This window comes from Camelus bactrianus, chromosome 13 (assembly GCF_048773025.1).
Source record: "Camelus bactrianus isolate YW-2024 breed Bactrian camel chromosome 13, ASM4877302v1, whole genome shotgun sequence".
In the NCBI taxonomy this organism is placed as follows: domain Eukaryota; kingdom Metazoa; phylum Chordata; class Mammalia; order Artiodactyla; family Camelidae; genus Camelus; species Camelus bactrianus.
In genome coordinates this window covers 68,047,124-68,071,507 of record NC_133551.1, presented here as the reverse complement: position 1 = coordinate 68,071,507, position 24,384 = coordinate 68,047,124, and the positions used below count along the sequence as shown (strand labels likewise).

The window sequence follows — 24,384 nt, the reverse complement described above, 5'->3', positions numbered from 1 at the left end:
CCAGGAAGGGGCCAGCACTGGCCTGACCCCCGCAGTTCTTATCAGGAGTGGATGGAAATGTGGGGAACCTGTGGTATATCACGGTTCAGGTGCTTTCCATGCCTCTTATCCTCTCAAAGCCAGTGTGATAAACAAGAAAAACTCCATTTTTAAGTTGGGCCAGTGAGGTGCTGAAGCTTCCCTGCGGGTCACATATTTCATGGGACAGAGTTGGGAGTTGCACTCACCTCCCAACTCTGGTGTGGCTTCCCCCTGGGGCCCAGAGTGGGAGCGGGCACAGGAAATAGTTCCGTGTTCACTTGTGTTGTGTTCTGCTGAAAAAGAAGTGCAAAAGCCGAAACAGAGTAAACAATGATGTCGTTTATTTAAAATGTTTACTCCCAGAAATATATATATATATAAAAAGACAATTACAGCACTAAACCAGGCACCTTCGACCAAATCACAACCTCTTCTTGGATTCTCCCCTTCTCTTTAAGCCTCTTCTACCACAGTCTCCTTCCTGAGCTGGAAGACAGGTCAGGTGCCCAGAGGGTCACTGCAAAGCACACCCCTGGCCAGGGTCACTGCCTCCCCTCCTCTTGGAGTGCAGGACCGTCTCCCACAACTCCTTGTTCTAAAGGACTTCCCCCCCATTAGGAAGTTTATTTTAAAAGCCTTAGCCCAAAGGAGTGATTGTGGGAGAGCACAGGGCAGTCTCCACTCGGAAGGGCCGTCCCCTTCCCACTCCAGTCCCAGGACAAGGGGGTCCTAAAGCAGGTGGGTGCTGGGCTTCAGATGAGTCTACTTGAAGATCAAAGTCCCGCTTGGCCAAGGGCAGTTCCTGCAAAGGCCAGGACCCAGGCTACCGCTCCCGCAGGGAGGCTGGGCAGGCACAAAGAGTGCTTTGCACCTAAGCCCATTCCGGGTAAGAGACCTGTCCGGGGAAACTGATGGGCTCGACACAGGGAAGCTTGAGACAGGGATGGTGGTTCTTGGGTGACTTGGACAAGGTAGGTTAGTTTAGCAGAAGCTCTGAAGTTGCAGAAGCTTCTCCCCTGGACTATTAACACAGAACAGTAGAGACGAGCATGAAGTCAGACTAAATCTTAGAAAGATGCAGGCCAGCCTCTTCCCGGCCAGGACAGACACTGTTACACAACCTGCAAAGGCAGGAGCCAGGCAGGAACGACAGGGGGGCCGAGTAGGGAAAAATGCAACAACAACTAGATCGTTTTTGGCATTTTAACATCAAGACAATGACACGTGGTAACAACAGCAAAGCAAAAAAATAAAAAAGACCAGTTATTTAACTTTCCCATCCACCCAAGTCTCACACTGGAGTTCTATCCCCATCTCCCCCGTAAGCACCACTGAACTAAAAAATCTATTTTAAAGCACCCAAACCAGTCCAGACCCTCTCGAAACCAAGAGCCCCAGCCAGAGCTGTCGCCTCTCTTGGGTCCAAGCGAGAGGAGGGTTCCGGGCAAGGCACCTCGTAACTCACGCAGAGCAGCGCAACGCCGCTGACGGGCTCTGGCGGAGGGCACGTGGCGGGGAGGCGGGTGGCAGTCGCAGCCTCTGCGCTGACACGCGGGGATGAGGGGTTTCTTCCATCGTCCCAGCTATTTGGTACCTCAGCCGAGCGCACGCGACTACAGAGCTGGGTTGGCCGAGCGGGACCCTGAGCCTCAGGAACAGACTGCGCCCGTTCCAGCAGGATCCGGCTAGGGGAGGGGGTCGGAATACAGACAGAAGCACAGAGGCAACAGGGGCTGGTACACAAAGGGCTGATCCTTCTTTGCAAGGATTCCAGAATGCACTTTTCACTGCTGGCTGATCAATCTCTAACGGCGAGTGCTGGCGAGGCGGCCCCGGCTCACCAGAGGAGCCTTCAAGCCAGATCTTGAACCAGATACATTGTCCCCACATCTGCCCACCCCCAAGTCCTCACTGGTTCCACGGTCACCTGATTTTCATTTGGACTTCTTTTACAGCTAAAGTAGATAGAAATGGCTAAACACAGATCCGAGAGCCCCCACCAGGGGGGAAACGGCGGATTCTATTAATGTTGCAGCCAAAAGGCGGTGGGGCTTACAAGCAGCCAAGGGGAGAAGCGGAACGCACGCGGCCTCGGCCGGTCTAGAAGGAAAAGCAAGAAGGAAGTGACCCAGATGCTTCCAAGCACGCAGGTGTAATTCTGGATGGAGATCGACCACCAGGGACCGTCTCTGCATGGATGCTGCCGGCTCCCACAAGGGACATTTTTTTCTGAGTACGTGGAGACTGCTCTCCCAGGCAGCACCCACTCAGATCACAATGCTAATCACAACCGGAAAAGGGGGTGTTTAGAGAAGTATATTTAGGAGGGGGCAGGGGGGGGAGGAAAGAAAAACAACTTAAAAAAAATCTAGATTGCTCAAAGTTTCTGCCTCTTTTGTAGGAATGGTAAATCAACTCTGAGCAAATATTTTAATTAAACATTAAGAGGGGGAAAAAAACCACTTTGGAAAGCATACAGAAAAGGTAGTTGACGTTGAATCACTTATAAAACGGAACCTCAGGGAGTCTAACAAAAATGCACCTTCGGTCAACTTTTGCTTTTTAAAATTCCTCGTTCGACTTCCCGTCCCAGTGCACGTGGAAATGACAGCTGCCGCGAGAGGTGTGGAGTTGCAGGCTCCAGGAGAGTCAGAGGGTCCGGGGGTTGTACTCTGGCAGTTTCTTGATCTTCTCCTTCTCCGTCTCACTTTCGTCTCTCGCTATCACCAAGGAGTGTGAGTAACCCATGGCCACCTGGGGGGATAAACCAGCGCTGGGTGGGCAAGAACACTGCAGCTAGTCCCGGAGTTTGGGGCCAAAAAGCACAAGGCAGACAGTGGGACGCCAGGAAGCTGGGCTGGCCCACAAGGCCACTACAGAGGTCAAGATGGAAGCGTCCAGAAGAGCTTAAGAAAGCCCTTCAGTGAAGACCACCAGTGTCAGTGTGACCTGCCAGCCTGCCTTCCAGGACGTCTTGGGGAGACGAGATGGCAGAAGGCCCCCCACAGGCAGAGCCTGGGCACTGAGTGCTGGCAGAGACCGGCAGGGACTCGCGGACTTGCTCCATTTCTCCATCTCTGGACCACGATCCTGCCTCGTGTGCAGGCACAAGCCCCATCTGTGTCTCGGCCAGAGGGCTGGCAGCCTGCTGGACTGACAGCAAGGGGCCTCTCCCCACCATCTGCCCCACAGCTTAAGGGTGTGCAGAGTCTTGGGCGAAGGGGCAAAGCAGACTGAGCCACACACTCGGCCAGGAGCAAATGTGCACCGTGGCTGGTGCCCCCACAGCAAATAGCCCTTGGGTCTGGCCAGCACACCTCTATGCTCTCCGAGTCACCCACCAGAAAAAACTCTAGCACGGGCACAGGAAAGATGCTGCAAGATGTCAGACGAGGCTCAAACAGGCTGCAAAGGCCAGAAGCAGGAAGAGGTGTGAATCGACCCCACCTCCTTCTCTGCTCCCGGCACAGGGGTCCTCACCTGCTCTGTGAAAATGCCGTCCAGCGTCTTCACCTCCTGAGCAGCCGTGGAAGACTTGGGCTTGTGATCCCCGTAGCCCTGGCGAGGCAAACAGAGGGACACTGAACTGGGTCGCTGTTGGCCACCTGGAAGGAGCGAAGGACGGCCGCGAGTCTGGGCCTCCCGCTGACCCGGGGCTCCTCTGTGGCCGAGCCCCCAGGTCTCAAGACACAGGGCCAGGTCTGGGCAGCAATGCACCACAGAACTGCTGCCGGGCAGGGGCGGGGCCGGGACCAGTTTCCTAACCCAACAGAGAGTGAGATGCTAAAATCTAAGCTGCAGGGGTCTGTGTGGTAGAGGCACCATCTGGGGAGTCACTGGTTAGATGACACCATCGTGAGCACAGGAAGAAACGGCAGCCGCGGCCCCCCGGGGCTACCAGGTCAGAGAGTGCTGGCCGCCCCGTCCCCACCCCGAGTCCATGATCAGTGGACTCCAGACACCAAGGGCTGAAAGGATGGTCCAGGGCTGCTTGGGGGGGTGTCATGCGCTGTGACATGGAGGTGGGTGACTTCAAGGCGGGCAGATCCCTCAGCCCAAAGTGGGGCCACGTGGCCAGTGAGCTTCACCCACTACCAGCCAAGTGCCACACCACCTCCTCACCCCAAGCTGTGGCTGCCCCACAAGTCCTCCTCGTACCCCTCTAGTCTCAAAATTGATACTTGGAGTCTATTTCTGATAGGCCCCAAGAACATCTGTCCTCCTCTATGAATAGCCCCTAAAAACTGGGCCAGGTTCTGGGTCTCTGTCAAGGTTCCACACGGGGCCGCCTCTGAAGGGCCCGACTATCTGCTAAAGCATGTGCGCAGCCCTGAGGACTCAGCCCCCAAGCCCTGGAGATGGTGCGAGGGGTCAACAAGCCCTTCCCTCCCCTCCGTCCCCCCATCAGCTCCCACCCACGAGAGCAGAGGAAAGGGAAACAGGCCATGCTCCCAGCAGGAAGTCAAAGAGCCAGGCTGACGATCAAATCATAACCAGGACAGGCAGACATCAGGATGAGCTCCACGGCCCGCCTGTTCTTCTTGATGAAGAAATTAGAAATTAAGGACTCACCACGCCCCAGAACCTAAGAATCAGACAGGGAGGCCAAGTGTGTGTGGGAAACCAAGGGCCACGGGGTCTAATCTCTCAAGTAACAGATTAAAAGTAGGGAACATAGACAAACTTATCTGGAAAAAATTAGGGAAGAAATGTCCCTAAATGACCTATGAGGCTGGAAACCAGGAAGAGTCGATGCATAGTCACCACTGGCCACATGGTTTAAAAGGACATGCTGTCCCTGTTGACTGAAACCCTCCTGGGGAGCGGGAAGAGAAACCACCTCTTTCCTACTGACGTCATTCCACAATTACAGTTTACAAAACGCAAGGGGAAATGGGACCTGAAACTTCCCAATTTCCACATACAATGTGGACAGAGAGAGCTTGCACAATTATTTGATGGGCAAAGAATCCTCTTTGAAAGCTGAAGTGCCTCAGACATTAGGGAATACGGCAGAACTTAATGCAAGAGAAAGACACACACACACGTTTTCCTTCTCTGTATTTTCAGAAGGCGGTGCAGAGCCCAGACCGAGTCCTGCCTCCCCTACGCGGGGACCAGCTTACCAGCTCCCCAAAGGTGGGCGACGGGCCCCAGCTGATCGTGCTCTCGTCCGCAGCCACGATGATGCTGCTCTTCCTGCAAACAGGCAGAGGCCATCAACACCACGGCCAGCAGCCCACCCTGCACCCCACCCAGCGGCCCTGGATGCTTCCCGTGGGCTCCCTGCTCGAGAGCACAGGTGACCTACTAAATCAAGCAGGTCCCATTAAAAACTCCACAGGGGTCTCATTTCTGAACAACACACACACAGCACAGGCCAACAGCTTCTCCTGCAGCCTACACACTATCCCGTGCAGGCCCCAAATGCTTAGCGCCACGAACCACACAGGACCCAAGTGGGGGTCCAGGGCTGGGGGGGAGGGAGGCGGTGTCACTTTTGGGGTGAACACACACTGGGAAAAGGAGAAGAGGCCAAATCAGGATGAAGTGACAGTTCATTGCAGAGGGGGCAGAACTCACCAAACAGTAACTGGAGTGGGGCCAGTGATCTCAGATTAAAGCCACACCAAACCTAACAACTAACTTACACTCTCGTCCCCACACATCCGGGCAGGTGATGAATGCCACCAACCTCCTCACCAGGAAGTGCTGGACAGCCCAACAGGTGTCCTCTAAGTAATCTGGAAATCACTGACAATGGTGCTTTCTTCTTCCCAACGTGTCAGGGTAACTAAAATTTCCTGACCAAATATAATTTTGAACCTTCAACACGAGGAGGGGACACTGAGCCTTTAAAGAATGAAACTTTTAAAGCGACTCTCTCTCTGTGAAGGCAGTGAAGCCAGTCACCTGCTCTAGTACCTCCCTAGCCCTCTTTCCCAAGCGCAGTCCTTCCCCTCGTCCCGACGCTGCAATCAGTGCACCTGATGCCCACGAGGGAAAGGGCACCTCCCAGGTGCGTCCAATACGCCCAGGAGGGGACAGACATCCCACCCCACCCCGTTCACGAGGAGACAGGGCCACATACCCGCAAGCCAGGCTCCGGATTCTCCAGCCGCAGAGGTCCTGCACGGCCTTCGGGTACATGGTAGACTCTCGGGACGTGTTGGTGGCCCCCCAGAAAAACAGACCACCTGGGAAAGACAAACATGTTCTCCACTGTGCCCAGTCACCTCGAAGGCTGGATTCTCATCTCAGCAGTATCAAGAAGGCAAGAGCCCAAAGCTGCACGCTCAGCTGAAGAGGATGACCATCCCCGATAGAGGAGGACCGTTCTCAGTCAAGGGTATTCGAGTAGCTGCACTCCCCGGCTAGAACCTCCAAACAAGCTCTCAGGAAGGAGAGAGAACGGGGCCCGCCACACACAGCGCTTGGCCCGGGTGACAAGGAGCATTCGGCTCAAAGAACCAGGAAGTCAATGAAATCAAGGTTCTCGGTCTCGAATAGGACAAGGACTCTGTGACACCCCACTGGAGCACGTGGCCAGGGAGGGAAACCTGAAACTTGGCTCCCGACACCTCCCTCCTGAGGCTGGGATGGGGAGTCACTGACCCACTTCACTGACGGCAAAGGAGCACGTGTAGCCAGCATATATCTGGGACGCCCCGCGCCCAGGGAAGTCGAACAACTTCACCAGGCGGGGGACCATCTCATCCTTCTGCTCAGCGTGGCCCAGTCGGCCGTAGCCACCGAAGCCCCAGGAGAAGACACGTTTCTGGGAGTCCAGGACCAGCTGCAGGAGAGAAAATGCAGACTGCAAGGCCGGCCCCCAGCGGGGACAAGTGGGGTCCCTGCTGTTCCAAGAGCCTGTGGCAGTGGGGAAAGACACAGGGACAGAAACACCCAAGATGACCCACGCCCACCTCCAGTGGGGGGAGGCACCCAGCAGCGGGCATGGCCCTTTCTCCGCCAGGGACACTACCTTCCACTCCTGTTATTATGGCTCAAAGTCACAAGTCTTTGCCTTGCCCTCATCAGAAGCATGAGGCTTCTGTCTCAGGAGCAGCCCAGGCCCTGCACGTCCCAATTCACTCCTGACTGAACTGCGGACGGAGCCGGGGAAGCCCCGCCCGTCCCGGTCACCCCTCCACCTGGTCACTGGGGCGGCACCCCCGCCTACATGCCAACAATTTTAAACTCATCTTCTTTTCCCCCGAAGTACCCTTGACATCTCACGTTTGAACCGTGTGAATGAACCACCCATTAACAGGATTTGATGTCAGAGATCTAAACAAGATCTAACTATTTCTCCTGACTACACTGTACAGGAGAGAAGCAGTTTTCGGGCGTGAAAGGACTAAAATCTCCTAGTGCCTGAGATCACTCAGCCAGCCGGCCGCACGCACGAGACTGACCTGTCTCTGAAGCCCAGACCCGTCCCTGCTCCTTCAACCAACTCTAAGGGGCAAAATAACCGTAGGGAGGCAACTAAGATAAAAAGATGCACATACCAAAATCTCACTGCCATTTATCCAGATGGACCTTTTAAGTAAACAGTCTTAATGACACAACCTGCTCAACACCTGTCTGGGTTATCGTCTGCTGACTCGGAACAACTTCTGTGACACACTCAGCACAGAAGCCAAATGCAGAAGAACGTTCGGTGGTCCCAGCCCGAAGCGTCTGTGCTTTAGCTACGTCTGCAGATGACTCCCATGAACAAGTCCAGGTGCCGAGCCCAAGGAGGAGGGCAGGTGCTGAGGATGCCCGGCTCAGCTCCTGATCATGCAGAGCTGAACGTCTCCCCTGTGGTGAGCCCCGGGAAGCAGAGGAAAAGCCAGAAACCCTTGAGCCTTACCGTGTGGTTGGCGCCACAGGCCACATCCCGGACCACCACATTGGGGACGGGCAGGATCTGGCCGTCCTTTGTCTTCTCGATGAAGATGGCCACTCGCCGGGGCACCAGCTCGCAGTCGTATTCTATCCGCTGCGCCCGGGCGATGAACTTCCCGTCCGAGTTGTGTCCTGCAGCGACCACAGAGAAGCAGCCGTCAGCAGAACGCCTGGCCCAGCCTGGCCAGTTGAGGCCTCACAGAGACACCTATCAACCAAGGTAGCGTCCTCCAATCTGAGGCACAACCTGGTTAGCAGGGCAGGGAATCGATTGAGTTTGTGGGCTGAAACCAGTTATTTGTTTAAAAAAAAAAAAAATAGAACAGAATAAGAACACCCAAGGACACTGTAACAGGATTTTGTGAAAATTCTTTGTATGCGCTTCTACGTCAGCTGGGCTGTGTACAGAACGCATTTCCCACTGAGGGCTGCAGTCAAAAAGGTTGGAAGCTGCCGAACCAAAGGAATGGTCGTCGTCTTCTCTATGCCCCATGCAGGGTCCTTGAGGAGCCCAGGGTGGACTGAGACAGGACAAAAGTTCAACACACTTCCTCAGACTTGCGTTTTTATGAATTACCAGTAACCTGATATATCAATCGTGGTTGTTAAAACAGTTAAAATCACATTCTTCTCTCTGCCTTGCCTGACCCAATAAATGTGTGAAAGAAAGTGTGGGGGCAAGCATGTGTGCCAGGGGGACAGGGGTAATCTCCAAGGTCACCTTCTAACTTGAAAAGGGATCTCTCCGGGTTTGGACCATGAGACTGAATACTGGTTTTTAAATTAGCTGGGAAGTTAAGAATGATTCTATAGGCATAAATCAAGTGAATTTCTCAAACTACCTTTAAATGAGTATCAACCAGGCAGATGAGATTGCTAGAAGGTGCATAAATGGGGACTGGCTCACAGTAACGGCTCACTAGATGTTAGCCAGTGTCACCACCACCAAGACCATTTCATTTCCCTGAAGGAAAATCAACCTGCTACGTCAAGCTGCCCATCCGCAGATCTGGGGCAGCCACGGGCAGCAGGGGAGCCACACACGCTTCAGGAAGTAGACCAGAAACTTGCTTCCGGTGTTTTGCCCGGGGCTGGGGATGGCACCGGGGCCTGTGGCCATGGAAACGGTTTCTCCAACCGTCTCTGGCAACTCCCTGGCAACCAACACTGACTGTGCACAGGGGCTGTTCTTTCTTATTCACTTCTGACTTAGGTATATTTAGTTTCACAAAGTCACTGTTCCCTAAAGTCTAAAGGCCAGCGAGATGCTGCTCGTGCTATTTATACTGTCTTCCATCTGCCTGCTTTTAATGACGTGGAGACCCAGGCAACCCAGATCCGGGGGCTGCCGAGGATCCGGAGCGGCCTGCAGCGAAGGAGCCAGCAGAGGGCGCCCACTCCTCACCTCCCACCGGGAAGGAGCCGGGAGGTGGGAAGATGCCAGAAGGGAAAAAACACTTTGGTGTCAGATGGGAAAAGAAAATGGAGACCTTGTAAAATCAGGAGCGGGAGGCATTTTCCACTTACTGAGTTTTTCTCTTCTGCTCAATGAAATACAAGCATGTTCTGGGACGGATACATTCTGTTTAGGGATGAAAAACGGGAAGGGAATCCTACTTTTACACGATACTGGGTCTTCATGTGCTACTTGAAATAATCGCCCAGGCCAGGGTTTCCAGGACTACCTTACTCTCATGTAATTTTCACATTTCCAATAAAGGTAAATCTTTAAATATGAAAATGAATGAAGGTGGTTTGATTAAAAAAAAAAAACTTTGAAACCCTTTTATGTAAAAATGAATTCCCAAATCAGAAAAAACTCTTTTGTCAGACTCAAGCCCAGACTTTCATTAAGGCAAGTCATTGTAAGACTCCACAATCCCGCGAGTTACGCCATGCTGGTCCGCTAAGTAACAGGACAGCCACTTAATGGCTCAAGGCTATTATCTGCGATCAATTACCCACATTTCTATCATGTGTGTGCAGCCCCACACCGACTTCTGGTTCTAAACATACAGATTACAGAGCTTTTAAAAATGTACTTCCATACCCAGCTGACCATATTCAGGGCACCCAAAGGAGTAGAGGTTTCCTTTGCAGTCCATTATCATACTGAATTCAGCCCCACAGGCCATTTTGGTAATTGGCTGGCCGTTGTACATTATCTGAAAAGAAAAGACAGTAGACTTTCAGACATTTTATTTTTCAATTGATAAAAAGACAACCTCTCCACAGCTTGGTGAGAAACAATTACTAGGCTACAAAGGATATTTGATGGACTCAACAATGCTGAAGACAAAGGCTTAGAATGTTTGTAAAGAAATACCTCCCAGTACAGAGTCAAGTTCGAAGACAGGTAAATCATGTCCCAGGTCTTTATAGCCCTCAAAACGCCCAGCACTGTGCCCTGCGCATCCTGGTGCCCATTGAATACTGAATTCAACTGGCCAGCATGGAGGCCAGGGCACGAGAAACAAGAAACCAAGCACATTTGGTACTCAAATCTCACTCTAGTCACTAGTTCTGATGTCAGGCAACTTTAAAAAGAAAAGTTTTTGTAAGTGTTACTGCCAACCACTAAAAGGAACTGTTTTCACACTCTCCTGTACCACTGTAACAGCTGCCTGCTAATTAATCTTCACTGAAACGTGAGTAGGAAACATAATGGTCCAAAGTAAGAAGTTAGAAGACGACAGCAAAGGCCCCGAGTAATTTAACAAGGGACCTGGAAACAAATCTGAGGAAGCACTTAGAAAGCTTGCTATTGCAAACTTATTAGTCTGGGAAAGTCCAGACTGGAGGAACGGCGGGGCGGGGCCTGAAGTACCGGCATCAAGGGAAATTCTGAGACTGGAGACAGGATGCTGAGTCCTGGGCTCCGTCCCGGGCCCGTGCTCACTCTGGGAACTGTCATGTTCCAACGCAGAGCAAATGACTGGCAAAACGGCAACACCTCAAAAACCCTCCCAACTACAACTGCACTTGGCCACTGTCTCTTTTTAAGATCAAGAAACCCGAGTCCCCGCCCTCATCAGACACTCCCTGGCATCCTGCTGCCATATACTAGTAGCTTATTTTTTTGGCATAAAGCCCACCCCTCCAATTATTTCAAAGCGTCTTGGGAATAAGACCACCCACACCCCCCCCATCTGTGTTCTAAGCACCTGGCAGGTGACTTCTTACAAAATCAAAACTCAAGGTGTTTGCAGGTAAGGACAAATCATGCCCATGTAACAATTTCACTTTCTCTGGAATAGGAGCGTGCTTCAAAGAGGCCTCTGTAACAAATTCAGTCGGAATGAAAAACCGTTTTTCAGAATGTTCTTCAACTGTGACCCTATATTAAACCTGCTCCACTCAAAGCATCAAGACCCTGCTCTTACAAGGGACCAGTAACTCAAACAATGGGGAGGACTGCCCGATCTCCCGCCACCCAGCAAACCCAACACAAAAGCAGAGAGAAGCACCGGTCCTCGCGCCGGAGCAGGGCGGTACCTGCGCGGGGCTGGGAACAGCGTCCGTCTGGTTGCCGAGGCCCAGCTGCCCCATCTTGTTCTCCCCAAACGCGAATACGGAGCCCGTTTCTAGAAGGAAAGAGTGACGTTCATTACAAAAGGGAAGATAATGCTCAGTGTTCTGAACTAGATTTGGAATCAAAGGCTCTAAAATAATAAAAACAGCTCCTCTGCCAGGAAGAAGGCAAGTGAGACAATTTTCCAGAAGGGGGTGGGCCAGGTGCCTCAAAGCTGACCTGCAGGTGAGGCTCAAGGCCTGGAGAAGCCACCCCCGGGCTCCCTGGGGCCATCATTCTGATGAGGAGTCACGGGGGTGCTCCACTGCCTGCCCCAGGTGGACCATTTGGTCTCTGACCCCATTTCGAAGGAAGCAGCCCTTCCTTACCCGTCAAGGCCAAGGTGTGGTTCCGCCCACACGCCGCGGACACGATCACCTCGTGGCTGAGACCCTCGATGAGTCGGGGGGCTTCAACTCTCTTGGTGTCGCCGTGTCCCAGCTGCCCCTTCTCATTCCGCCCTGTGGATTGAGAGCAGGTTCAAGTGGGAAGGAGACAGAGGGCAGCCCGAGCAGCTGCAGGGGCGAGTATCCCGGGTCCTCTGCACCCGCAGCCAGGAGCCCGAGAAAGCAAGCTGGCTCTGCAGGCAATGCCAGCCTTCCCGGGCTGCCGAGTGGGGTCGGGTGACCAGGTGAGATGGGCGGGGCTGTCCCCAAAGTCGCCTGTTCACCTGCTCTGACTCTCTTTTCTGGGGCAGTGACTGGGACCCACTCTCCCCAGCCCTCTAACCCTGAGGGCAACGGCAGAAACGCCCGGTTCAGCCCGGATGTCACATACGAGCAGACGAGTCCTAGGAAACAACCTGCTTCTCACGGTACCTGCCAGACGCCAATTCCCTCATCCGCTTCACTCCGAGATGTATTTTAAGACAGTGACACCTGCCTCACAGGAAGCTGGCTACCTCAGTGCTCTGGGCATCGACCTGGGACCCCTTCATTCCTCTCCTTCTATCTCACCCCAGCACTCACAGGACCCTTAGCCATGTGAACCCCGATGATGGCCAAAGGCCAGACCTGCCCTGAATACAAGCCCTCCCTGGCGACCGGCCCTCCTCCACCTCTGGGCTGTGCTGGCGTGGGCTCAGGTGGCAGGAAGGCCCCAGGAAGCCAACCCCTGCCAGGCCCTCTGCAATGCACAGCCCCCCCACCCCCAGGCCAAGCCCTTCAGTTCAAAGGAGACATGGAGGGCTGGGAGGGCCAAGAGGCTGGACACCCCTAAAAGTTACCTTGTTTCCAACACAGGCTGCAACAGTTCCAAAATTAAACACCTCCATGGGCCTCTCCCAGGCCTCTCTACTGAACTATACTTGTAACTGAACATTTGGGGAGATTTTTGGAGATTCTACAGAGCCAGGAAGCCAGGCAATTTGGGTGGGGGTCATGTTTCCACATCCTTGCCAACAATGAACTCTGACCTCTCAGGCATGAAAGGTGGTGAGCAGAGTCACAAAGATGAGCCCCAGGTGTCCTGGGAGGGCATGAGGCGTGAACGGCCTCCAGCTACAAGGGAAAACTGTCCTCAGTTTGATTAAGGGCTCTGGCAGGACAAGCAGACACCAGCTTCTAATGGAAACTGCCCAAGTTCACTGTGAAAGGCACTTTAAAGGGGTACAAGCACCAGCAGCAGTTTTTCGGCAAATGTGAGGCCCGAGTGGCCAACAACTGGAGACCCTGTGAGTGATGGACACTGGACCAGGCCCGACGCCTTCCAGTGACTCACAGTGGACTCGTGACATCCCCACTGGCTCCTCCCCCTGCAGCGGCAAGTCTGCTCCTGGGACATCTTTGCTCTGGGTCAGGTCAGGTGCACAGCCTTTAGAATAGTTCCCTGCCAACAGGGTCAGCACAGGGGACGTTTTCAGAAGCACCACATAAGTGAAATTCAGTAGAGAGATCAGAAATAAGATACCTGAAGTTCGGAACTGCGACACAGAAGGCTGTGTTCGGGGCTGGCACAGTAAGAAGGAGGGGTGCTTTGGGGGAGGGACACACCTCCGTGCCAACCAGGAGAAAATGAAAATCGTGGCAATGTCAGCGTGTCACTGAGAAACTATAAAGTTTAAATTTGGGCCAGACACACTTGTTAGCTTTTTTTCAGCAGAATTACAAAATTAGCAAGAGTGCAGGGAAGACAACAGATGTTAATATATTTGGACTTTGGTACAGCAGCTCGTGAAATTGCAAAAAATGGTTCGAACAGACCAAAATAAAAATGCAGTCATATGGACTCAAAGCGGGCCAAGGGACCAGAAACAAAGGGTGAGGATAAATGCCAACCCCCCACTGGAAGTAGAGTCCAGGAGCTTCCAGAGGGCATGGGGGTGCGTGAGCCTTCGCCAGTACCTGTACGAATGATATGGAAGAGGAAACAAGCGCAGGGCGTTAGCCCTTGGCAGGGGACACAGAAACGGGAGAGATGAGGTGAGGGCGGGGGGCCGCCCCTGCACCTGGGCCAGGGAGTCCAGTGCGAGGGAGTTCAGAAGGACAAGCAATTCACCTTGGATAAAGTAAACTCAACTGTCTGGGGAAACGTAGTCAGAGACAGAGAAACAGGATGGCAGAGACTGATGTCACGACGTGGCAGATGTAAAAGCCGGTGGCATTTAAAGTGGCAAGAACAGAGGTCTACATCACACTGTGCTGCGGGGGGGAGGGCAGTGTTGGGGGGACAGCAGGCTTAAAATAGGAATTCAATTCTAGGGACCTCGATATCGGGAAGATTCAGGCGCACTGAGAACACTCAGGAAAAGGTGACTTAAAGAGGATTTAGAGAGATAGGGGGCTACACACAGAGCAAAACCTGGCAGAAAAGTGGAGGTGATGCACTCACGGGGCACAGGCCAGCTAGGAATCAGGAAGAGGGTCGCAAACGGAGCAGCACCGCCCCAGAAGGTGGGCGTGGGTCTCCCTTCCACCCTCGGGCCCTGCTCGGTACTTACCCCAGCTCCACAGCTTCCCTTCCGTGGTGATGAGGAGGCTGTGGGCAGCGCATGACCCCGAAACCACTGTCCGCACCCGGACCCCCGAAAGGCACCCATACCTGTGGGGCCCCCACAAATTCTGACCGAGATTGCGGTAAGCAGCTGCAGAGAGAACAAGGACGCACATCAGACACTCGCGGAGCCGAGGTCGGTGGTGAAGAGCCACCCTCAAAGGGCCCACCCCCGTATAAGGTACCCCCGTGTAAGGTATCCCTGTGGGGGCTCCTGGACAGATGCTGCTCCACCTCCGTCTCTGGTCCTGACCCGCGGGGACCTCAGACCCACAGGCAGCTGCTGTTGAGCTGGCCACGCACAGGTGACTGTGACCAAGAAGTGGGCACTCTCCGTTGGGCAGACCTGCCGGGGAGGGGCTGACTCACAAGAGCAGGCAGCGGACCTGAGTCGCCCTTGCCCCCTCACAGCCAGAGATCTCCTCACCCTCACGACGGCTCCCTCCCGCCCTCCAGCCCAAGGCTCCCTCGGGGCCAACTCTGACAGTCCCCATCCTCCACAGCTATCAGGCCTCCTGTAGAGGGCCCAGCAGATCCTCCTCCCCATCTTCCTCAGGGGTCCCATCATGCTGCCCAGGTCATAACCCCTAGCTTTGCCCATGAATTTGCTCCCCTGGGAAGGCCTTTCTCTGCCCCCTTGCATGTTCTTCACATCTCAGGTCAAGCACCCCCCTCCTCCAGGAAGCCCTCCTTGCCCGCATCTCCCTTTTAATTTGTCACTCTCTGCACCCTGGTGCCCTGGGAACCCTATCACAGCACTGTCCTACTAGTACTAGCAACCTGAGGGCCAGGGCTGTGGCCCCCTCTAGTCCAGGGCCTCCATGTGCCTGGAACAGAGGGAGCGGGGTCAGGGAGGGCAGCCGTCTCCTTCACAACCCCTCTTCACCTTACCGGTGGACAGGGCATGGCCAAATTTCGGCTTAATGCTCTCAATTTGGGGCTCAAGGACAGAAAACACGAGCATGCTTCTAGGCCCATGGTTACTAGTATGAAATGCTAGCTGCTGCCAAATCAATTGTTAGATTGATCCAAATGCAGAAACTGACTGAAAAGTCCTAATTCCTCCATCCAGTACCTGGCTCAGTGGGAAAGCATCTGTAAAACTCTTCCCTGCCCGTACCCCACCAGCAGAGGGCACCAGGCACAGCCTCTCATTTAGTTACAAGGGATTGGGTAAAGGAGGGAAGACATCCTGAGCTTCTCCGTCTGAAGACACTCCTCTACCACTAAAAGTTTGAAAAAAAAAAAACCCCAGCAATTTCCTGGGAAAGAGCAAACTAAAAACAACAGCCTTCACACCTATGTGCATGGCATGGTTGACATGTACCACGTTTGTGGACAACACACAGTGCCGGGAGACACCAGGGGACACCACAGTTGACCCAGGGTGGCTAAGTGACCCAGGGTGGGTAGAGAGTCAGAATTACCAAAGCATCTCCCCTGTATGAGCTCCATGAATGTCAACGCCCAAGATGCAGACAGCTTGCATCCCTGGCCTCCCAGGGAACTGTCAGAAGGATCCAAGTCAAATTAAATGCACAGCAGTAGCAGTGCCGGGCAACTTGGCCAGTTGGAGGGGGTCATTCATGCCCGGGGCCTGGACCTAATCAGAGGTGGAGCACGAATCACTGTGCTATCTTGAAAACGAAGGAGGCACTGCGCTGCTGACTTTAGGAGATCCACAGTGCTGCGGACTCAAGGGTGGACAGGTTCCGGGAGGGAAGGCTCACTGCAAGGATGGGAGGGACTGGGAAAGGCTTGGGTGGGAGGGAAAACCCTTCCCTTCAGGTCTGGCACCAGAGGGAAAACAAATTCTCCCTCCCAGCCCTTCACATCTATTGGCAAGGTCAGAGAGCTCAAAAACATTGAAAAACACTTAGAAAAAAATTTTTAATTATATAAAATTTCATTCTGAGGGAGAAACATCAGGGAAGCAAAGGCAGGAATGGGAGAAGACAAAAAGGCGCTCTTAAAATGGGCCCCATCAGGGCAGAATTCCCTCCAGCAGAGGCGGACTTGCTGTGCGCTGGCTCCCCACTGGAACCCACTTTCCACTCTGGGCCCGCGCATCTCTAATTGCAAGTGGGCCACTCACTCAAAGAGCAGCCTCGAGAAACAACACGACCCATGCCCAGGGGCTGGCAGGGAGACTGATGCTATCGCACCCTGGGAGGGGTTCCAGGTGACACCAGCTGTCAGGCGGCTCTGGCCCTGACAGCTTGTCCTGAAGGCTGGGCACTTTCCACCACAGGAAGACAATGACCAAACCCCATTTCCAACTCGGCTGGACCCCGAGAGCTGCTGAAACTCCACCCACTGTTTTCACAGAATAAGATGATCTCCACGGCCCGTCCTGAGGCACTAGGGAGTGTCAGTGTGCAAATATTTGTTCACTGGGCAATGTTGGAAAGTACTTTGGGAATCTTTCCAAATGAAATCAAGAAGCCATAAAACATGGCGAAGTGCCAGCCTCACTTCTCTCAGATGGGCTGGTATTCTCGTGAGGAACCACACCAATTTTCTAAAAGCATCTAGGGACTAAAAGTTACTTCTCAGGACTTCTCTGCTGCCGACTCCAGACTGTTACTTGCTATGTCAAACCAGTTTCCACAGTCATTTGGCAGTTTGCAAAGAAACACGGACTCTTCTGAACTGCCTAACACTTTGCCATCTGACCTGCGACAGACATCTAGGACATTCTGACATCCCACAGCAACAGCCTCTTCATTTTAACAAAAATGACTTTAAAGAAAGACGGAAAAAAGGTGCTGGTGTTTATATGAAGCTACTTTGTATTTTTCTCAACAGAAATGGTTTTTCAAAAGCAGGGTTGTGAAGTGAGAAACCTGCCCAAGACCAGGGTTCAAATCCCGTCCCACAAAAACTAGAGTGGCTGTGTGGCCTTGGGCAAGTCACAAGGCCTCTCTGATCCCTTCTGCACATGACGAGAATACCTACCTGGAGGATGGTCACCAGAATCACACTGAACACCCAGTACACAGGAAGCACTCAATACAAGTAGCATCTTCTATTTTTAGAAACTTTCTCATACCTTGTTGTTTAGGCACTTCTTTTCGACCAATCAAGTCCCAGTTGGTTGCCCCAAAAATCAAAAGCTGCCCTTTGCACTTAGACCCTTCAAGTTTCTACAGAGACAGAGAGAGGGGAAAAAAAGAATTAGCTTGCAACGCTGCTTCCAGCTTCCCAAGTCTGTCTCACAACAGCAGAAAACAGAAGAAAAACAATTCATCATTAGCACTTTCCCCCAGCAGTTCGCACGGTGGACAGAGGGGCCGCTGTCATCACCACCTTGTCAGCCACTTGGATGTCAACCAGCCCCAGGAGCTCACTGGTTAAGCTCAGGCTCATTTTCATCCTTTGGCTTTTCTTTATAAAACACCTGCAAACACTACAAAATAGCCAATCGTGACATTCCTCCCCTCTGCTCTGCAAACCGCCTCATACAGGTATTTGCAGGAGAGCTGCCATGTCACACAGGGGGTGAGTGTTAAAACCGCTGTCCCTGGGGCCAAGGCTGCATTTTCCCATCGCAAGCAGAGTGCCGCACAGGGACCTGCAGCCTTCGGGCCCCGTGGCATCTTCGCACAGCAATCATGTGGGCCAACTTCCCCACCCTCCCGGTGCACTGCCCACACTGCCAGGGGGCCTTCCGTGGAGAAAACATCGAAGCACCGTGTTCAGTTCTCCACTGGAGGAAGACCTGAGTGGGGCTGGGCAGATCTGACAGCTCGTCCTCACCTCTGGCCCAAGAGCCAAGGGACCGACAGCAGGCAGAACGAGGGACATCCCCGCCAGTACACTTAGTCCCCACCCTCAGCCACTAGGGCAACATGCTCTCACTGTCGAGGGGAGTACGTGTCACTTAAAAAGACTCCTGTCCGATTCTGCGTGGCACTCATTCTGATGCTCTCAGCCCTCCTCTCTGTTTCTGAGATGCCCAATACACTTCTCAAAGTCGACTCTCAGAGTCAACCCTGAACTCTCCACTCAGTTCCACAGGCAAGGGAAGCAGTTAACTTCCCCTTCTGCTTTCATCCTTTATATCATCATTGTCCCAGGACATTAAAAGCAAAGAAGGGGTTCTCCTTCTGTGACCAGAATCGTTCTTGGAAGGCTTCAAGAGAAAAAGACCAAACAGCTCCAAATCTAGTCATTCTAACTCCCACGTGGTGACTGCCCTGGCGGGATGTTCCAGCAGCCTGGGGCGGGTACGTGTAAGAGGAACGCATCCTCGTGGTGGGGGATTCCAACTCTTAGGGAACCTGCGTGGCCCAAACCCAACGTCACGGGCACCACCCCCCGGAGGTGGGGGGAAGGTTCCGTCAGGCTCACCCCCATGTAGGTGGCTGGAGGAAAACAGTCTCCTACAGGACGCACCCTGCAGTCAGCGTGCAAAGGGGCGACAAAGCAGCCGGGACTGGAGAATGTCTTCGCCACACTTCAATTATTCAAAGAATGACCTCAATTGGGGTACAGTCCAACCCTGCAGCACCCACAGACTCGGATTACTTGAATGGAAGCCTAGTTTCCCCTGGTTATCTCCCGTTCTTTGTTAACTGGCGGGCCTGGCTGGAACATTCTACACATCTAGTGCAGGAGACAAAAGGCTTCAGAGGGTGCCATCAAGTTCCAGGGGAGGAAGCAGCCCTGGGTCTTTGCCCACGTTACCGACCTGCTCTCCACTAATGCTCAGGCCCGCGTGCAGCATGAGAGACTCGGGATGGACCTAGGATACAGTGAGAGGAGCTGCCCGGCCTGAGGACAGTGGGGAGAAGGTCCCAGGAGGACTGCAACCTCGGGCCAGGCCACCCCTGCCTGCCTCAATGGAGCTGGGTGCGGACCTCGTCCAGACAGTTACCACCCCCACCGAGATGTACTCAACATAGCAACAGTGCACCAGCGCTGCTGGCCCCTGCGGGACCTGCAGCTCCACCAGCCTGCCAGAACCTGCTGCCCTCACCCTGGGCGCGAGCGAGCTTTCCTCTGTTACCTGGAGATGCCAACAGCACCTGTACAAGTGGGCAAGGGCCTGCGGCCCATCGAGCCAGCTGAGCATTGATACAAAATCCCAAGCTGCCTGATGCGAGGTGTTTGTGGGAAATCCTGGCAAACTGGTCGCTGTGTCTACTCCAGTGACAGAGGTCTGAGTCCCGGGAAGGGCAGTAAGCATCCCTTATTCGGGCTTTTACGTCATGGGCCTCGCTTCCTCATGTGAGGTGCTATTACCTCCGTAAGTCTTTGCTGTAGGCGACTTACCTTTATTTCTTTATAGTTTAATTCTCCCTTCCACTTACATGAAATAAAAAATTTAAATAAGGACTAGAAGTCCTAACATCTCTTAAAATCACAGCCCATACCGCTCTTCATCACAGAGCTGAACCCATTCACAGGTGAGAGATCCCAGATGCATGGGGGCTCCATCCAGAGGACTCCAGGGATGGCTGCCAGGGCTGTCAGAGTCAGAGGTTATGGGACCCTCCAGGGGTGACATGGCCTTCGCTAATGGGCCAAGAGATCTTTTTTGGGGGGATGAAATCAGCAACCATACTGCCTTTGTCTAAAGGCCATGCGGCAGAAAAGCTGAAAAAGGTCTCCCACCAGGACGTGTGAATTTCACCTCACCCTGCGGCCTCCAACAGCCCAGGCCCAGAAGCTGGCCGAGATGAACGGCAGAAACATGCACTGAGCTTCTTCAATCAACAAAATGGAGTTTCTGGTCCAAAGCGATTTTTGAATTATTGCTCAAGTGCAAGGAGCATGTTTATGAGTCCAGGAGTCAACCTTTAACATACATCCATTTAGGAGGCTGCTGCTCTCGGCAGGGGGAAGATTGCTCAGAAATGCCAGCAACAGCAATTCCCTAGCGGGCTATCAGCTACAACAGGCTTCAAGCTCAGCGTTCAGCTGTATTTATTTGCTCCTCTCAGACCAGACAGAGTTGTCTCAGGGTTCCACAAAACCTGGGCAACCCGACACTGGAAGAACTATGAAGACCAGGACAGGCTGGGACACTCACCTGTCTTCTAGGATTCAGCCAAGGCTGCTTGTTTTATCTACAGGGTTATGAAGTTCACAGGAAATTCAGGCTGCAAACCCTCGACAATCGGAAAACACTCATCTGATACAACTACACAGAAACCTGAGGTCACTGGAGAGAGCACTTCCGGAGACTGAAATGCTAAGAATGTTTTATAAAAATACACATCTCATCCTCAAGGCAACTTTGTCCCTCAACCACACAAGTATCTGGGGCTCATCTTTCACAAGCTCACCATCTGCAGCTTTGTGTTAACTGAAGGCAACACGCTTCAGACAACTCCTGGCAGCTGCTCTCACACACACCTCCCTCCAACGGCTCTGAACAGCGGCAAGGCTTGCAAAATTCTGAAACAAGCAAAATTCTGAAACAAGCTGGGGACTGCTGTCTGTCTGCAGCAGCAGACAGGACCCCCAAGACTGCTTACCAGGTGCTTCCCTTAGAGTCCAGGAACCTGAGGCCAGGGACACACCCGAGGCCAGGGGGCAATGCCCACCTAGGGCAAGGCACTGGCGAGGCAATGGGCCAGTGTGGGCCTGACCTTGACCCAGGACCAACAGATGCTAAAAAGAACTTAGAACTTGGTGTGTGCACTTTCCATGAGGCACAGAGGAGCATCAATTGTTGAACCCTCTGTCTCCTGCAGGCCTGAGCCTAGGATGGTGTGCTGGCCAGTCCACTGCACACTCTCTTCATGCTGCCTTTTTGGGTTAATCTTGGCACGAGGTAAGACATTCACTTCCTGACAACAAAACCCACCATTCTAAAAGGTTGACTGGAAATGCTCAAGACACAGCAGAGCAGAGGCAGAGCCCAGACGGCCTTTCTCTTCCTTTCTCTCCTAACACACCCAATTAAGGACAAATGTCTGGAGTATCGCACAGAAGACTATACGTGCTAAGGGAAAACAGTTCCTGCACTCCGTTTTCTCAGTATTGTGGTCATTTCCCTGGCACTGGCCTCGTCCCCAACCCCAGGTAAGACATTTCAGTGATACCAGTTCTCCTTCACGTCACTCTCCTGCACAATCTGAGAGGGCAGTTATAAAACATGAACAATTGCAGAGGTGTTGAGGATGACATCAGAAAAAAACAGCCCCGTGGAATTCTAGCTCCATATGATTTTGGGTTAGGCCCTTAAAACTCTCTGCCCCAGTTTTGTCATCTATAAAGTGGACCTAGAAATGCAATATTTTTAACCATTTAAACATTGCCTGCAGGAAACAGCACTCTTGTACCGGCTAAGAGAAGGATCTTTCCAGATCGTCAGACTCCAGACCCTAAGCAAAAGTCCTCACTCCTTTGGGGTTATATGAGCATCTGGTGAAAGCTTTGACCCTCTCCCTAAACACAAGTCCCACAGTAAACTTGTGGGTTTTTAGGATCGCTGAGCCCACTCTGGCTCCGCAGGGTTTTGCAGGCACATGAGTTGGTCACGATCTTAACTAAGATCTGAAGGCCCGACTCTAATAAGCAAATTGAAGCCCATTCATACCAAGGGAGATGCTTCTTTCCTTGGGGGGCTGTATAGAGCCCACGCGGAGCGCCCGCGTCCTCGGACCACAAACGGTGAACAAAGCCCAAACACCTCTCAGCCCCGAGGGGGGTGAAGGGGGGGGCCTTCCAGACCTCCAGGGGGAGGGCTCTCCAGAGCATGCGCCCTCGCACCCTGCCCCGGCGCCCGCCACCCCCGCCTCCCCGGCGGCGCGAGACGGCGCAGGGCCGCATGGGGCATGCGCGGCGGCCGCCAGGCCCCGCCCCCCCGGAGCGCCGGAGCCGAGGCGGCGGGAACCTCAAAGCCCCGGCGCGAACTGCCGCTCCCCGCAGCGCGCCGGCGGCCCCCTCCCCCGCGGCGCCCGGGCCGACCGGTGGCCGCAGGGGGCCGGAGGCGACCGAGGGCACGCGGCGTCTTGCCCCGCACCCAGCGCGCGCATCCCTTCCTCCGGCCGGAGACAACTTGCAAAAGTCTCCCTTCCCGGGGCGGGAGGGGGAGGGGAGGCGGAGGGAGTCGGCTCGAGCGGCGCCGGGGGCGGGGCCATGACCCCCTAGCGCGGGCGGGCGTGGGCTCCCGCCGCCCCTCCCCCGGTGGGGGGCCCGGGGCGCGCGCCCTAACGGCCAACTGCCGCCCGGGCGGGCGGCGACGGGGTCGGCTAGGCCCCGGCCCGCGCCCACCCCGCGCCCTTTTGTTGTGCGGCGGCGGCGGCGGCGATGATTCAGCCCGCGGCCTGCGCCGGCCCCGCCGCCCCCAGTCAGGACGCACGCGGTGACGCGCCGCGGCCCTGGCACCCCGACCCCCAGCCCCGGCCCCGCACTCACAACGCGCTCCTTGGTGTGTTCCGGCTCGGTGATGACCACAGCCGCGCCGCCCGACTTGGCCGCCGCCGGCCGCGCCGCGCGCTTGCCCCCACCGGGGGCCCCGTCGAGCTCCAGGCCATCCTCGTCGCCACTGCTGCCGCCGCCGCTGCTACTACTGCAGCGCTCGGGCCGCTCGCGCTTCCTGCCGGCCGGGCCGCCGCGCTTCCTGGGCCCGGCACGGGCCGTGCCGTTGCCCGAGCTCGGCTCCTCCCAAGCCGCCGCCGCCTTCTTCCTGGGCATGGTCGCGCTGGAGGAGACACGGGGCAGCGGCGCACAATGGACGGGTTATAAACTGCGCGGGGGGAGGGGAGCCAGCCGAGCCACCGGCCTCCACTTCCTCCCCTGCCCTCCCCAAAGTGGCGGCCGCGGGGTGGGCGGAGAGGGGGCGAGCCGGGAGGAAATCGCGCCCCTCCCGGACCCCGGCGCGCCTCCCCCGGGGAATCCCGCACGGGAGCCCAGGTGCCCGACTGCAGTTCGCTCAGAGAAAGAAAAAAAAAAAAAAAATGGAGGACCCCCCCCCCACTCCCCTGGCCCATCCTTAAGTTAGGTTTGCCTACATCGCATCACAATTGCAGCCTGGTCCCCAAAGAAGTAAAGAGAGGAAAAGAGTCCCTGATCCCCTAGGTTTTCATTAGAGAAGGCTTCGGGACACTTCGAAGGTCCCCCTTTAGCACCTTGGTTGGTGAAGGAATTCCCCCCTCCCCAGCTGCCCCACCTGCTGCTTTTGTCTCCGCGTCTCTTTACCCAAGCCCACTCAAAGGCAATTCTCCCCACCTAACCCCCCCGCAGCCTGAGCCCCCAATTCTGCTTTAGCCTGGGGGTTCTGGCCTCGGTCTCTAATTAGCCGAATCCCTGAGGGTGGGCTGTCCCCGGCGGGAAATGAGGGGGTGGCTCGAATAAAGCTGGCCCCCAAACCCAAACACCTGCTCGCACAGACACGAAAAATAAAAACTTTAATGGTGCCCAACTCTCTCCCGGCCCCTCCCGGAGCGTGTGGCTCAGCCGATCCCTCTGATCCCAGCTGCAAAGTGCCCCGCTCCGCCGCTACTTTCCCCCAGCGTCCCTGCGCCTTCGCCCCGTCTGCTTTTTTTTTTTATTATTAATTTTGAACAATGGGATCTCTGTCTGTCTCCGATTAAACCACGTGGATCCGCCTTCCTTCCCCTTTTTATTCATTCAATTCCCCCAACCCCCCTTCCACAGGTTTTTTTTTTACCTTTTCTCAAAAAAAAAGAAAGAAAAAAAAAAAAAACTTTCCCAGACCCCGCAAACTGATCATTATCGATTTCATTTTCAGCCCCTACCTGCTTGGAGTGATGAGAAATCGGAGAGAAAAAGGAAGAGAAGCGACTAAATGACGAAACGAGGGCTTTTTTTTTCTCCCCAGCCCAGACGAGGGCTCCAGCCCACTCACCAGATACACTTAAAATGTAAATACGAGCTTCCAGAACAAATGCTACAACACAAAACAGAAACACATGTGCGGCCGGGCG

At 54.2% G+C, this 24,384-nt stretch overlaps 1 protein-coding gene across 2 annotated transcripts; it reads right to left on the bottom strand.

The window, feature by feature from the left end:
• Positions 1-340: 340 nt before the first annotated feature.
• RCC2 (regulator of chromosome condensation 2) lies at positions 341-24,384 on the bottom strand. 2 transcript variants are annotated; one of them, XM_074377307.1, is made up of 13 exons: positions 24,196-24,384; positions 22,853-23,138; positions 17,532-17,625; positions 14,427-14,570; positions 11,818-11,949; positions 11,413-11,501; positions 9,968-10,082; positions 7,883-8,049; positions 6,637-6,817; positions 6,113-6,218; positions 5,148-5,220; positions 3,502-3,579; positions 341-2,775 (listed from the first exon to the last, which is right to left on the bottom strand). In XM_074377307.1, the coding sequence occupies exons 2-13, from the start codon at positions 23,129-23,131 to the stop codon at positions 2,671-2,673; spliced, it is 1,563 nt and encodes a 520-aa protein (XP_074233408.1). In that variant the 5' UTR covers positions 23,132-23,138; positions 24,196-24,384; the 3' UTR covers positions 341-2,670. The 2 variants fall into 2 exon arrangements, with proteins under 2 accessions (XP_074233408.1, XP_074233409.1); XM_074377308.1 differs by having other exon boundaries at positions 24,306-24,328.